We start from the raw sequence: 13,940 nt of genomic DNA on the forward strand, positions 1-13,940 counted from the left end.
AGTAGGTTAATAAAGGATGACATTCATGCACTAAGTTACCACATGGCGGTGAGACAGAAGAAACTAAAGCATCGTGCAATGAGGCAGTGAATCTCCCCAGGGGCACCAGCCAAAGGAACCAAGGCACAAAGGCTACGTGGCCGTTCATACAAACAGCAACAACAAGCCAAACTGAACCATGGACCTTACAAGTGCTGAAGGAAGTCCTAGCAGCTGTGTGGGCTCAGATGCCTCAGGCCTCCAAGGGCACTTGCACCCGCACGCAGACACACACACCTACACATAACTAAAAATAACAAAACACTCCTAAAAAATTGCAAAGCAAGCATTAGTAATACATAAAACAGAAAATAATGATGAACTCAAGGGTATAGGGTAAGAATAGAATAAAAACGAAATTGCAAAGCAGAGGGCATCAGGGTGTTGGCAATGCTGTATTTCCAACCCTATGTGTTGGTAGCATGGGCAGGTTTTTGTTTGTAAAACGCTGCTCCAAAATCATATTTCTCCAACAGAGTGTCACTGAGCATACCAGCCACACTCCATAGGAGGCCCCTGCCCGGGAGAGGCTGGCCGACATGAATCGGACACCGCGGGGTTTTTATAGGCTTTTGTTTCCTCTTGGTTTTTTTTCCCCCCTTTTTTTGTCTTCTTGGTTGTTTTGCTTGTTTTGATTTTCAGTTTTTGTTTTGTTTTAAGAGAAAGCAAGAAAGAACATGAAGCTGGGTGAGCAGAAGATGGGAATGATCTGGGAGAAGCTGGGGGAGGGGAAAAAGATGATCAAATATATTGTGTGGAAGAAAAATTAGATAAAATAAAATGCTGCTCCAAGCCTTCCTTTTCAAGTAAGTCCTTTGGCACGAATGGACAAAAGTGTTTTCAGAAACAGATCTACTAGGTAATTGCTGGCATTTTACTGTAAAAGTTAGTATGAAATGAGGAGTGAGTGAGACGGCTTGGGGTAAAGGGCCCGGTTACCAAACCTGATGGCCCACAAGGTGGAAGGAGTGGACTTGAATGTTGTCCTCTGACCTCCCACCATCACCCTGGTACCTGCACACAAACACACACACACACAAATGTAATTTGAATTTTTTAATTAGGTAAATAACACCACAAAGATGTTTTCAATACGGTAGGAAACACTACAGGACAAACAACCTGATTTCTCAAATCAAGGGTGGGGATAAATTATAGATTAACACGCATGCTGCTATATGGGTATAAATTAACCAACTTTGGACTGGGGAGATGGCTCAGTGCTGAATCACTTGCTGTGTAAGCAGGAGGACTTGGAGTTTGGATTCCCAGAACCCACTTAAATGCTGAGTTTATAATTTATAATTCCTGCCTTGAAAGCAAGAGAAAGGGGATCCCCAAAGCAAGCTGGCTCTGGACCAGCTGTATCAGTGAGCTCTGGGCTTGACGAAGAGATCCTTCCTCAATGAATAATAAGGTGGACGAGTGCTGAACGATTATTCTAACATCATTCATGCCTTCATATACATATGCACTCATCCCTCCACACATATACCCACACACATGCAACACACATACCCATGCATCACCCACACACATGCAACATCCACACACATGCAACACATACCCATGCAACACACCCACAATACAATACCCATACCCACACACATCTAACACACATACCACACACATGCAACACACACACAGGAAAATGGAAAAATAAAAAATATAATTAACCCACTGCTACAAAAGCAGGACATAATCAGACAGACTTCAACACTGAGTGAATAATGGTGAAATTATTTTTAGGTGTAAAAATGATAGTGCGCTTTAAAAAAGACTTACCTTTGAATAATAGATACAGATAATATATCAATTACAAGTGAAATGGTATCTGGGATTTGCTTAAAAACAAATCAAGTTGAGAGAAGAGAGGTATGGGAAAACAGAAAATGAAGATGAGCCAAGGAGTTAGCAGTCATCAATTCTCGATCACATGCACACACACACACACACACGCATGTGCACACACACACGCACACACACAAAATGCAGTGTACTTTTCTCTATTTTTGCATCTATTTGAACTTTACTGAAAGAAAAATTATAAAGGGACAGAAAAGGGGGCGGGAAAGAAGGAAGGTGGAGATCCAGATAAATAGGTTTGTGCCAAAATTGCTCAAAAATGTTCAAGTATTGCTCTCTAGACTAATATAATCACATTCTTTTAGAAAATATTATACATTTTTTCATCTCTGGATGGGAAGAATATTTGTAATTTTTAGTCTATTTTTCACTTATCTATGTTTTTCAACTACTTCTATAAGGAATGAATTGGAAACTTGATTCTAATGGTGTTGAAAAGAACATCAATTTCTTTATTGTTTTTATTGAGCTCTACGTTTCTCTCTGCTCCTCTCCCTACCACTCCCCTCCCCTTCAACCCTCTCCCATGACCCCCATGCTCCCAATTTACTCAGAAGATCTTGTCTTTTTCTACTTCCCATGTAGATTAGATCCATGTATGTCTCTCTTAGGGTCCTCTTTGTTGTCTATGTTCTCTGGGGTTGTGTTCTGTAGGCTGGTTTTTCTTTGCTTTATGTCTATAAGCCACTTATGAGTAAGAACATATTATATTTGTCTTTCTGGGTCTGGATTACCTCACTCAGTATTTTTTTTCCTAGATCCATCCATTTGCCTACAAATTTCAAGATGTCGTTATTTTTCCTGCTGTGTAGTACTCCACTGTGTAAATGTACCACACTTTCTTTATCCGTTCTTTGGTTGATGGGCATCTAGATTGTTTCCAGGTTGAGGCTATGACAAATAATGCTGCTATGAAACGTAAAATAAAACTTTACAAAGGACATCAAAAGGATTGTCACCGTGCAGAGCTCCCGCCCCTCTCTGACACTTAAGAGTGAGTCTACATTTCTTAGCTGTTTAAGGATCACAACTCACAAGTGTTGTGACCTCCCGATACTGTCACTAACCCACTCAGTAGAGCTACCTCCTGACCTCAGTCCTCCAGCCTCCCAGGAGCAAACCTCCACTGTCTGAGTGTTCGATTTATAAACTGTGGATTGTGAACCCCACATGAGTTCACATAACTTAAATGGGAGCTGCAGAAAATTTAGCAATGAAAGTTTCTGAACATAAAATTGATGGAGGAAGGTCATTGGTTAATTAATAAAGAAAATGCAAAAGAAAAAAAAAAGAAAAGAAAATGCTTGGCCTCATAGGTTAGAACATAGGTGGGTGGAGTAAACAGAACAGAATGCTCGGAGGAAGAGCAAGTGAGCCCAGATGCAGGGCAGCTCCTCTCAGAGCCAGACGCAATGCAGCCAGCCGCCAGGTCAAACATGCTGAATCTTTCCCGGTAAGCGCACCTAGTGGTGCTACGCAGATTATTAGAAATGGGCTAAATTATTACGTGAGAATTAGCCTAGAAGAGGCTAGATATAATGGGCCAGGCAGTGTTTGAAAGAATATAGTTTGTGTGTTGTTATTTCTGGGCATAAGCTAGCCAGGCGGCCGGGAGTTGGGTGGCAGGAACACAGCCGGCAGCTCCTTCAACATACAATGACCGAAACTAATCAAATCAAACCCACAGTGCACTCGAGGTGTTTCTGATGGCTCTCACCTAAGACTTCCCTGCAGTCTAGGCTCTGAACACACAACATACTCATTTGGCACCGTGTGTGCCATCTCACCACTGCCAATGGATATTAGACGGAGTGTGTGGGCTCAGATCTGAGGCTACTGTATTTGCTGAACTGCAGCATTTGTATAGCACAAAGTTTTCTGCTCTTAGAAAAGCAGTGAGAGCTAGTTCCAGGCCAGGCTCTAAAACTACAGTGAAACCCTGTCTCGAAAAAAAAAAAAAAAAAAAAAAAAGAAAAGAAAAGAAAAGAAAAAAGAAAAAGAAAAAAAGAAAAACAGTGGGGGAATTATAGAAAACAAAGGTTTTTAAAATATATTTTCCCACAATCATTCCTCAGCAAATAAGTATTAAATCAGTATATGTTTAGATTGTGTTAGAATGTTTGATTTTAAAAACTGCTGTTAGAGTTGCTGCCTTAAGCGTCTTTTAAATATTGTTACACGGGGACTGGAGATATGGCTCAGGGGCTAGAGTGCTGTGTGTTCTAAAGACACACTGCTCTTGTCCAGGACCTGGATTTATGTCCCAATACCTACATAGGGCAGCTCACAACCACCTATAATTCCAGTTCCTGGGTCTCCAAGGGCATCTACATGAATGTGGTACATCTAAACTCATACAAAAATATACACATACACATAAAAAATAAACATATATTTTAAAAGCAAAAATTTTTTTAAATGCTAAATTAATTTTGTCTTAGGATTAGGACAGAATTTCCAACACTTCATGAAATGGTCCTAAACATACTTTTCCCCTTTGTGTTCACGTGAAACGGTGTTCTCAGCAGTGATGATTATAAAACCAAATTATTGATCAGCTCTGAAAAACACTGAAGATGTTCTGCACCCCACAGTATCAAAGAGTCAGCCACTACTAAATTCTTTGTGTGAAAATAAGTAAATCCATCTCACTAGAATGCAAATATGCTTTCACCTTTAATAAATGGTAAAATTATATGACCCCCCCCCCAAAGAACTGCTGCAAAATAAATGTATGATTATTATAAATGTTTGGTTTATATGCCTACTGTATAAACCAGTCACATAAAATTTTCTTGGGCTAAAGAAGGTTACAAGTAGGAAAAAAGTTAAGAAGCCCTGGTTTAAATCACCCATGATGGATGGTACTGTTACCGGCAGCTGGGCAGTCCATGACAGGGGGCCCTTAGCCGAGTCTGTTAAAAGCTGCTTATCTCTCTTCCCCAGAAAAATACATATTCAGACGTATCTGTCCAAATCAAGAAACTCTGGGAGCACTAAAGAGATACAGGCTTTCTGTGGGTTTAGTAGTTAGAATGAATGACAGACGACATTCATTATATACTCTGCTGTGTGTCGAGTACGGCGCCGCATTTAACAGACATCACCAAATTCGCTCTTTCCAGACACCAATGGGATGATGTGTGTGCATCAACCCTGTTTTAAGATGAGGATGGTGGAGACAGGGAAGAAAACAGCAATACGATGGAAGGTTGGAAAAGTCTGGGAGTCAAGGCCAGCACTGAGACTCAGGCAGCTGGGCTTTTACCCAGCCACACAATGAAGGCACTCTCAAAGTCTGAGTTAAGTGTAACAAGCAACTACGTCACTCTGAGTCACTCTGTAGAGAGGATGTCCCTAAATCCAAGTAACTTTAAGGGCCTTCCGTCGAAGCCAAGGTGCTAGAGCAACCAAGCACACATGATACCCAACTCCCAAAAATCCCGGAGACGGGGTTCTCACCTAGCCAGCTGACTGTGTACAAGTCAGGGTCAATCTTCCCCTACCACTAGGCGGCACCGTAATAGACTCCCAGAAGTCACGTAAGGGTCCATATATTACCCCTGACCACTTCGTGATGACCTCTGACCTCTTCTTATTAAGTGGTTCACAGTGTAATTCAATACTTTAATGTTCAGCCCTAAAATCTGTTCATGGAGTAAAATAACCCAACATTTAAGGGCACACTGTCCTCCTCACTCTGTTCCTACCACCTGAGAGGGACATCTTTTTTTGTTCCCCCAGCTGAGATGTCATAATGAACCCACACTTCCAAGCACTTGCGCTTGAGGTCCAGAGGAATGCCAGACAGGCCGACCCACAGGTCCTGAAGACAACGGTAAGCGTGTGATATCTCAGCACACATGGACAAGGAAGACAAACGCCATCATACCCCCCGCCCCCACCAAGGACTCACAGTTTCACAGTTCAAGCATCGGGTTTCGTTGGTGAGTGTTCCCTGAAAAATCTCGTGGACCCAGGTGAGCTCGGGTTTGTTACTCTCTGCAGGTTCGTTCATGTTGCCATTTTTTAACTTCCCGTTTTGTTTTTCCTGTTTCTTCTCCTCCTGCAGGATGTCCGCAATAGTGTTTAGCAAATAATTTAAAAACTCGTGAGCATCCTGCTGCATGTAGTTGTCAAAGAGATCTGGAAAGGAGAAGGCCATGATTTCACACTCTGCTTCCCGGAGAGTGGACAGACAGGGCGAGCTTTCCATGACACGCTTCAATATTTATATGGAAAGAGTGGACAGGCATGGCATACACATACATTTCATCGCGACTGCAATTACAATGAGCAACTTTCCAAAGACTCATTCCTTTCTATGTCCTCCCACCCACCAAACACTAATATCCCATCTCCTTACAATCACCTATAACAATGAACCAATGTTTAATCACTTTAGAAAAGGACCAAAATTACTAGACAGAAACGCTGATTAAAATATCTATTTGTTTTTGTGTGTATGCATGCAGGGTACATGCTGGGGAATGGGGGCACACGTGTGAGCAGGTGTATACTTGTGTGTGTACGTGAGTGGGCAGAGGCTGACACTAGCATCTCACAGTTCTCTATAAGGGAAGGGTCTCTGGTTAACTCTGCGACTCACTCATTTGGCTGTTCTGGCTACCCAGCTTGCTCTAACCATCCCCTATCTCCACCCTCTACCTCCTGTCTACTGGGATCGCAGGCTGGCTATCAGCCTGGACTCCTGGGCTACCTGCCCAGCTTTTCATATGAGCGCCGGGGATCCGGACTCTAGTCTTCTCACTTGCTTGATGAGTGCTTTATCGACTGAACCCCTAAATATCAATTCTTGATAGGATGTGACCACCAGTGAGTCATTCTGCTATAGCAATGAGATTCTCTTCCTGAGAGTCACATTAAGCCGAAGACTGGCCTGGAAGAATCTTATACGAAAGATGAAAGAGAAATGAGGAGCATATGTGAACAGACATCTTTCCCACGGTGTTCCTAAAACAAACTCAAGCACCTAAGCCTACTGCGAGCCCTGCTGTCAGGACAAGCAAGCAGCTGGAAGCCCCTATTCTGAGTCATACTCACTACACTGGGAGGATTGGCTTCTTTCTCTATTCAGGTCACTTTTATTCCAGCACACATAAACTATTACAGCTTTGAAAGCTAGCTATCAAATCAAGCAAGACTTTGGAAAAGCAAACACCAGGTTAACTGTGTGTATTGCAGTAAGGTGGCATCCCGGACAGATTGCAAAATCAAATATTCCCATAGTAAACTTCTAGAATACATAACGTATCTCTATCACTAGTTCTCCTCAAAAAAAAAAGACAAAAGGCCCCGGTTGGAAGTCTCGTCACTGATGTTCATGTCACTCACCCCATGATTGTGACAAGATACCTAAGCACATATACCCACAGAAGGAGGGATTTCTCTGGCCTCACAGTTTCAGAGGGTTCCATCCGTGGTTGCTCAGTCCCAGATACTGGGCAGAGCATCACCCCAGCAATGGAGTATGACAGAAGCCAGCTACCTCACAGTGCGCAGGAAGCACAGAATAAGGGAGGGACTAGTAGCCAGTGTCACCTTCAAAGGCACACCCCTGGGATCTGCTTCATAGCTAAGTTTCCACGCCCCCCCCCAAAAAAAAACCACCACCACCAACTGAGAAATCAACAGCCGCAGACTGAACATACTCAAGCCTACAGGGCACATGTCATGTTCACTATAGCACTCACGTTATTTTTAACACACCAGAGCCCCTGATTGGGTAACTTGTGTTTGCTTTAGTCACAGTTCATACAACAGAACTGTTCCGCTCAGTGATTACATCAATATATCTAACCCTGGGAGTGAAGCACTCAAAAGGCTGCCTTGGTCAATTTTTTTCTCTTACAATGATCCTTCTTAGAATGCAGCATCTTAAAAAAATAAATAAAAATAAAAAAGGAAGGAAGGAAGAAAAGAGAAAGAAATCATTCTAAATGGGATGTCAAACCTCAATTTTTATTTATTTATTTATTTATTGGTTTTTCGAGACAGGGTTTCTCTGTGGTTTTGGAGCCTGTCCTGGAACTAGCTCTTGTAGACCAGGCTTGTCTCGAACTCACAGAGATCCGCCTGCCTCTGCCTCCCGAGTGCTGGGATTAAAGGCGTGCACCACCACCGCCCGGCCAAACCTCAATTTTTAAATTTCTATTCTATTTTCTGTTACTTGTATAATGGGAAAAGAAGAAATGTCTTCTGATGGGCAGTGGTGACGCATGTCTTTAGTCCCAGCACTCACTCAGGAGGCAGAGAGGCAGGCGGATCGAGTGCCAGCCACCCTGGTTTTCTTTTCTTTCTCCTCTTCCCTTTCTAATCTAATTAATTAATTAATTTTAATTCATTTTTTTGTAACAAGGTCTAACCATGTAGTTCTAGGTGGCCTGGAACTCACGGTGATCTGCTCTCTTTGACTTCTGAATGTTAGGATTAAAGTTACAGACTACCACACCTGCACTCGCTCTCTCTCTGATTTTTCCCACTGTTATTTATGTGTGTGTAAGTATATATAATGTGTAGAGTATCAGATCCCCTGGAACTGAAGTCATAGGTGGCCATGACCCATCCCACATGGGCCCTGGGAACTAAATTCCAGGCCTCTGAAACCAGGGCATGCATTTTTCAAATGCTCACTCTTCACCACCGAGCCATCTCTTCAGTCCCTGAAACCACTCTAGTTAACCGCACTCACTCACAACTTTAATAAACTAGAATGAGCTTTCCATGTGGAAGCTGCCCAGAGCCCCTGCTCTCGCCGTCCTCCAGGCCCGTCACCCAGAGCCCCTGCTCTCGCCGTCCTCCAGGCCCGTCACCCAGAGCCCCTGCTCTCGCCGTCCTCCAGGCCAGTCACCCCGCTAAGGCTCCACCACTCACCGTTCTCTTTCCTCAGCCTTGAAATGAACTTCTTTGGTGGGATGACGCCGACCTTCTTCTTCTGCGTGGCGATACTGTGGAAAAGGTCTGCCAGGCACGTCAGCAGGTTTTCCTTCTTTTTTTGCTGGGCCTTGTATGCCAACACATTCTCCCGGAAAGGCCGGCAGAAGTACAAGGCCTGCAGCACGGAGTTACAGTAGCACGTGTTTCCAAACTGCCAAGGCACAAGAGGGGTGACTGGAGTCACTGTCTGGGGATCAGCCATCTCTGAGCGGGGGAGGAGCATGAGGCGCCAGGATGCAAGGACCCTGCCAATACCTGCGTTCCCCTGTCAGAGGCCAATAAGCCGGAATAGATAACCGTGGATCTGATCAACAAGGACAGGAACAAAGGGTACAACAGGGACTCTCCACCTTCCTAACGCTGTGACCCTTTAACACAGTTCCTCAAGTTGCGGTGACCCCCAATCATAAAATCAGTTTTGTTGCTACTTCATAACTGTAATTTTGCTGCTGTTATGAATTGTAATGTAAAAATCTGTGTTTTCCGACAGTCTTAGGCAACTCCTGCATTAAGGGTTGACTCCCAGGGGGTGGGACCCCACAAGTTGAGAACCACTCAGTAACAGAGCCAACCCCCTGAGCGGCTGTTTAGCTTGCCGTGCTTTCAGTTACGGGGAGTCACCCACAGTCTGTGAACGTTACGTGGAAAAATTACAGAAATAAATTATCTATATGTTTTCTATTGTGTCCCATTCTGTGCAATGTGATGGAATCTCACACCATCCTACACCATCCTGCCCCAGATGTGAGTCATCCCTTAGCAGAGCGTAGGCATAACATATGCGGTGCCTGCCCACTTGCGACTTTGTAGACTTCCTGGGTATCACAAGTAACCTTTATATTACTCAGCAATGGCCCCAGCCTAGTATTAAGAAACAAACTAATACTGATGAATTACTGTAATTGTTCTATTTTATTAGAACATTATTTAATCTCTTGTGCCTTTACCACCAGTGTAAACGGATAGAAAAAACATAGCCTCTATAGAGTTTGGTACTATGCAGTTTTAGGTATCCACTGGGGGTCCCGGAATGCATTCCCCACAGATAATAGAAGCCTAGGAATTCTAGTCCTTTTCTGATCCATCAAAGTCTAACTTATATAAACACTTTGATGAGGAACCTAATAGGATCTGGTACTTAGAAAAAAGAGACCTTGTGGTGGTGGTGGTGCACGCATTTAATCCCAGCACCAAGAAGGCAGAAGCAGGAGGATCTCTGTAAGTATAAGGCCAGTCTGGCCTACACAGCAAGTTCCAGGACTGCCAGGGTTTTTACACAGAGGAGCCCTATCTTCGGGGAGGTAGGGGAGGTTGAAACCTACATAGCATAAGGACTCAGAAAAGCAGCTGGCTAAAGAAAAGTCACAATGCAATATAAAAAAAACCCCATGACTGCAGGCATGGTGTCGCACATTTGGGATCCCAGCTCTTGGGAAGCTGAGGCAAGAGGGTCACTGCAAACTGAAAGCCAGCCTGTACTATGCTATGAGTTCAAGGTCAACTTGAACTGTAACGAGAGACCTTGTCTCAAAAACAAACAAAACTCCCATGACTGTGAAATTAAAAATACAAAAAAAATGAAAAAAAAAAAAACCTAAGACAACCGGGGATATAGCTCAGTGGGAGATATAGCTCTGTGTGTGTGTGTATGTGTTTGCACGTGTGTGCAAAGCTGCACACATGCACGTGTGAATGTATGTGTATATATGTGATATATGTATATATATGATATATGTGTGTATGTGTATGTGTTTATATGAATACATACATATACATACACATATGTATGTAAACATATACATATACACACATACAACAGTGGGGAGTATTATTTCAAAAGTTCAGAACTACCTGTGCAGCAGAAGTCTTTAGGAAACAGGGCTTGTTTTTCTCTGTTAGGATTACAGTGGTCGCTGCCCCAGAGTACAAAGTCTCACTTACTCCAACGCAATGGAGCAAAAAGTGTCTCCATAGGCCAACCTCCCATCTTCCTGCCTCTTACCTTCTAAATTACCTTGCCTCGTGCTTCCTCCAAGGTGGCAATTGTCCCAATATGGTATCACACAAGTTCCTGAGCCCCCCTATAATCAGAGTAGGGCCCACACATCAACACTCATTCCTCTCCAGGTCAAAGACACAGAGATTTTGACTGCAGAGGCAATGTCATTATCTCACTGGCTTCTAAGTGGCTGGAAGCCTAGCTCCGTGGGAGGACCCAGCTGAGACCTGTACTTTCGGCTATTCCCACACAGCAAATGAACAGGAAGAAATTCCAAAGAAATAACAAGATTCATAGCCCAGATCCCAAAGCGCTGTAGAAGGTCAAACGGAGCATGGGCGTCTTCGCTGAACTACCTCTTGGTGCAAACATCCTAGGAGCCTATGTATTTTAATGTTCCTTGACACAACCATGTAACAGGTGACAAACCCCTTCACGCAGAGGCTGACACCTCCATAAATTACCATCCCAGGAATCATAAATGAATCTATTAATAGATACAGCCTTCATAATTCTTCTACTAGTCAGGCAAGAGTCATAATTCTCCATTGTCTGCATTTGTATTTGCCTTAATCAAGAACAAATTACCATGGATTGAACAACTTCCTTCAGAGAGTCAAGTGGAGGTCCCTGCACAGCGGCTAAAATAAGCTGTATTTATATTAGAAATATAACTGTCCTCCCGGGGCCTTGGTAGCTCTCCTCTGTCCGGTCTCTCTCTGCTTCTCAGTGTCTTTTACCCAGACACCCTTCAGTCACAGCTGGTCCGAACTAGTGATCAACTCTGAGGAAATAAGAGGATTATTTTCCAAGTGTCTACAGCATGCCCAGGCCTCCCCCAGGGCCTCACCTAGGGGCTCTCATTCATCCTTCACCGTGGCTCAAGAGGGAGAAACCACTGTAATCGCTATTAAGGTGAGAAAGGAAGGCCAGAAAGACCAAGTTTCTTGCCACAGTTCATACCACTAGTTAACAGAACATGGAGAATAAAAATTGGGGCTCTTTCCTTTACATCCAAGGCAGCATTTACTTAGAAAGAACGTGGCTAACTTCTTCCTGCACAGTAGCAGGAAGCTGGCAGACTGGCAGAGAAGCTGCTCCAGAAAGCCATGTGCCTATGAACACCCTCAACACGTAAAACTTCTATTCAATAAAGAGGATATAGTGAAGGAAAAAGCAGAAGGGTGATGGGCAATACCAGCTTAACACCTGACCTATACCACCTTACCAAGGAAGCAGTGCTCAAGGAGAGCCAGGTACTAGGGGCTCCTGCCTAGCACAAAGGAAAACAGGTTGTAAACAGTTTCCTCCAAGACCGAAACTCCACATCCTACAGGGAAGCCCCTTAAGTAGGAAAGTAACCAACTCAAAACAGTTTCAGGAAGTCCCTGGAGCTGACTGGATCCACTAGGCCCCTCCCTGCCAGAGTGAGCCAAGCTAAACTACAAAGGGGACTCTCAGAAGAAGACTCTGAGACCAGACCGCTGACTTGAAGAGGCAGAAACCAGCCCAGCCGAGCTGCCTGGAGGAGGCTTAGACCAGAGTTGCCTAGAAAGGACCCTCTCCATCCTGGTGTGCTGCCTGTAGGCTGTGTCGTAGGCTCCAGTTTTGCCAACTTTAGTGAGCTGTCTGTCACCCGTGTTGGGGTGAGCCTTGGTGATCCAGCTGTTTCTGACTCATTTCCGTTCCTCTAAGTAGCCTCTCACCCATATTCCTGTACGTAACCTCAATAAAACTCACTGGTTCACCAAGTTGGACTTCGATGGTGTCTGTAATTTGGTCTGTCGTGAGCTCCCTACATCACTCTGGGGTGAGCGGATGGGTGTTGCATCTCCTAGGAAAAGTTTTGCCACACAACAATGGGGCCAAGTGACTCTGGGATAAATGACTCTTGGTCCTTGACTGACACCTCACCCCTAGCTAAAGACATATTATTATATATCTCTAATACAAGCTATATTATTTGTCAAGTACAGGTCACGTTGTATTGGCCCAAACCAAAACAAAGACTGGAAAGTCCATGCTGTGAGAAAGGGAGGACAAATCAAAGCAGGTTCAGCCACAAATGCTAATGAAGTCACTATAAGGGCGGCATATCAAGGGACTCCCCTCAAGGTATGTAGGAAAGGGTTGTGAGTTCAATCAATAACGTAGTAATTAAGTCCTTTGCTGGGGACAACACTTAGCACATTTTAAATAGTGGATTAAAATGCCCTTCTCCAGTATTTGCCTCTACTACTAACTAAAGCACACAGTTATTTAATAATGAATAATGGTGGTGATGGCTGCAGAGAGATGGGCATGCTACATAAGCCTCAAGTCTCAGTGCTCAGGCAGAGGCAGGAGGATCACGGAAGTTCAAGGCCAGCCAGGTCTGCATAATGAGTTCAGACACAACAGAGCTACATAGCTCTTGTCTCACACAGCTGATGGAGGAAGGTCATTGGTTAAATAATAAAGAAACTGCCTAGGCCCATTTATAGGCCAGCCCTTAGGTGGGTGGAGTAAACAGAACAGAATGCTGGGAGAAAGAAGCCGAGTCAGGAGTCGCCATGATTCTCCCACTCCAGACAGACGCAGGTTAAGATCCTCCCTGGTAAGCCAGCTCGTGGTACTACACAGAATATTAGAAATGGGTTAGATCAATATGTAAGAGCTAGCCAATAAGAGGCCGGAACTAATGGGCCAGGCAGTGTTTAAGAGAATACAGTTTCTGTGTAATTATTTCGGGGCATAAGCTAGCCATGCGGTCGGCTGGGTGCCGGGGACACAGCCCTGCCACTCATATTACAACACACAGCAAAACAAAAGCCAGCCAGCAAGTCACATCAAATACCCTAAAATATTGGAAACAGTAAATACTTACGTTGACCAATCCGAAGTAGTGTTCATTGATCGGAAACTGCTCTGGACCAATGTCTTTTTCCAGAGCAGAGGCATTGGTGCCCTACAAGAAAACAAAACAAGAGATAGGTGGCGTGAAAACAGATGAGGAAGTGAGGTGACGTGAGCTGGCCCACTCTGAAACAAGCATCCCTTGTCAACAACATATGGGGGATACCAGGAGTTTTCTTTCATG

General features: G+C 44.0%; 1 protein-coding gene across 2 annotated transcripts in view; it reads right to left on the reverse strand.

Moving 5' to 3' along the window:
• Usp46 (ubiquitin specific peptidase 46) overlaps positions 1-13,940 on the reverse strand; it is a 71,830-nt gene that overhangs the window by 33,049 nt on the left and 24,841 nt on the right. For both annotated transcript variants that reach the window (XM_057772235.1, XM_057772236.1), the window contains exons 2-4: positions 13,728-13,808; positions 8,800-9,013; positions 5,822-6,051 (exon numbers count right to left, since the gene is read on the reverse strand). In XM_057772235.1, coding sequence (XP_057628218.1) covers positions 5,822-6,051; positions 8,800-9,013; positions 13,728-13,808 — 525 coding nt within the window. The remainder of the gene's footprint in view (positions 1-5,821; positions 6,052-8,799; positions 9,014-13,727; positions 13,809-13,940) is intronic.

Source organism: Chionomys nivalis, chromosome 6 (genome assembly GCF_950005125.1).
Source record: "Chionomys nivalis chromosome 6, mChiNiv1.1, whole genome shotgun sequence".
Taxonomy (NCBI): Eukaryota; Metazoa; Chordata; class Mammalia; order Rodentia; family Cricetidae; genus Chionomys; species Chionomys nivalis.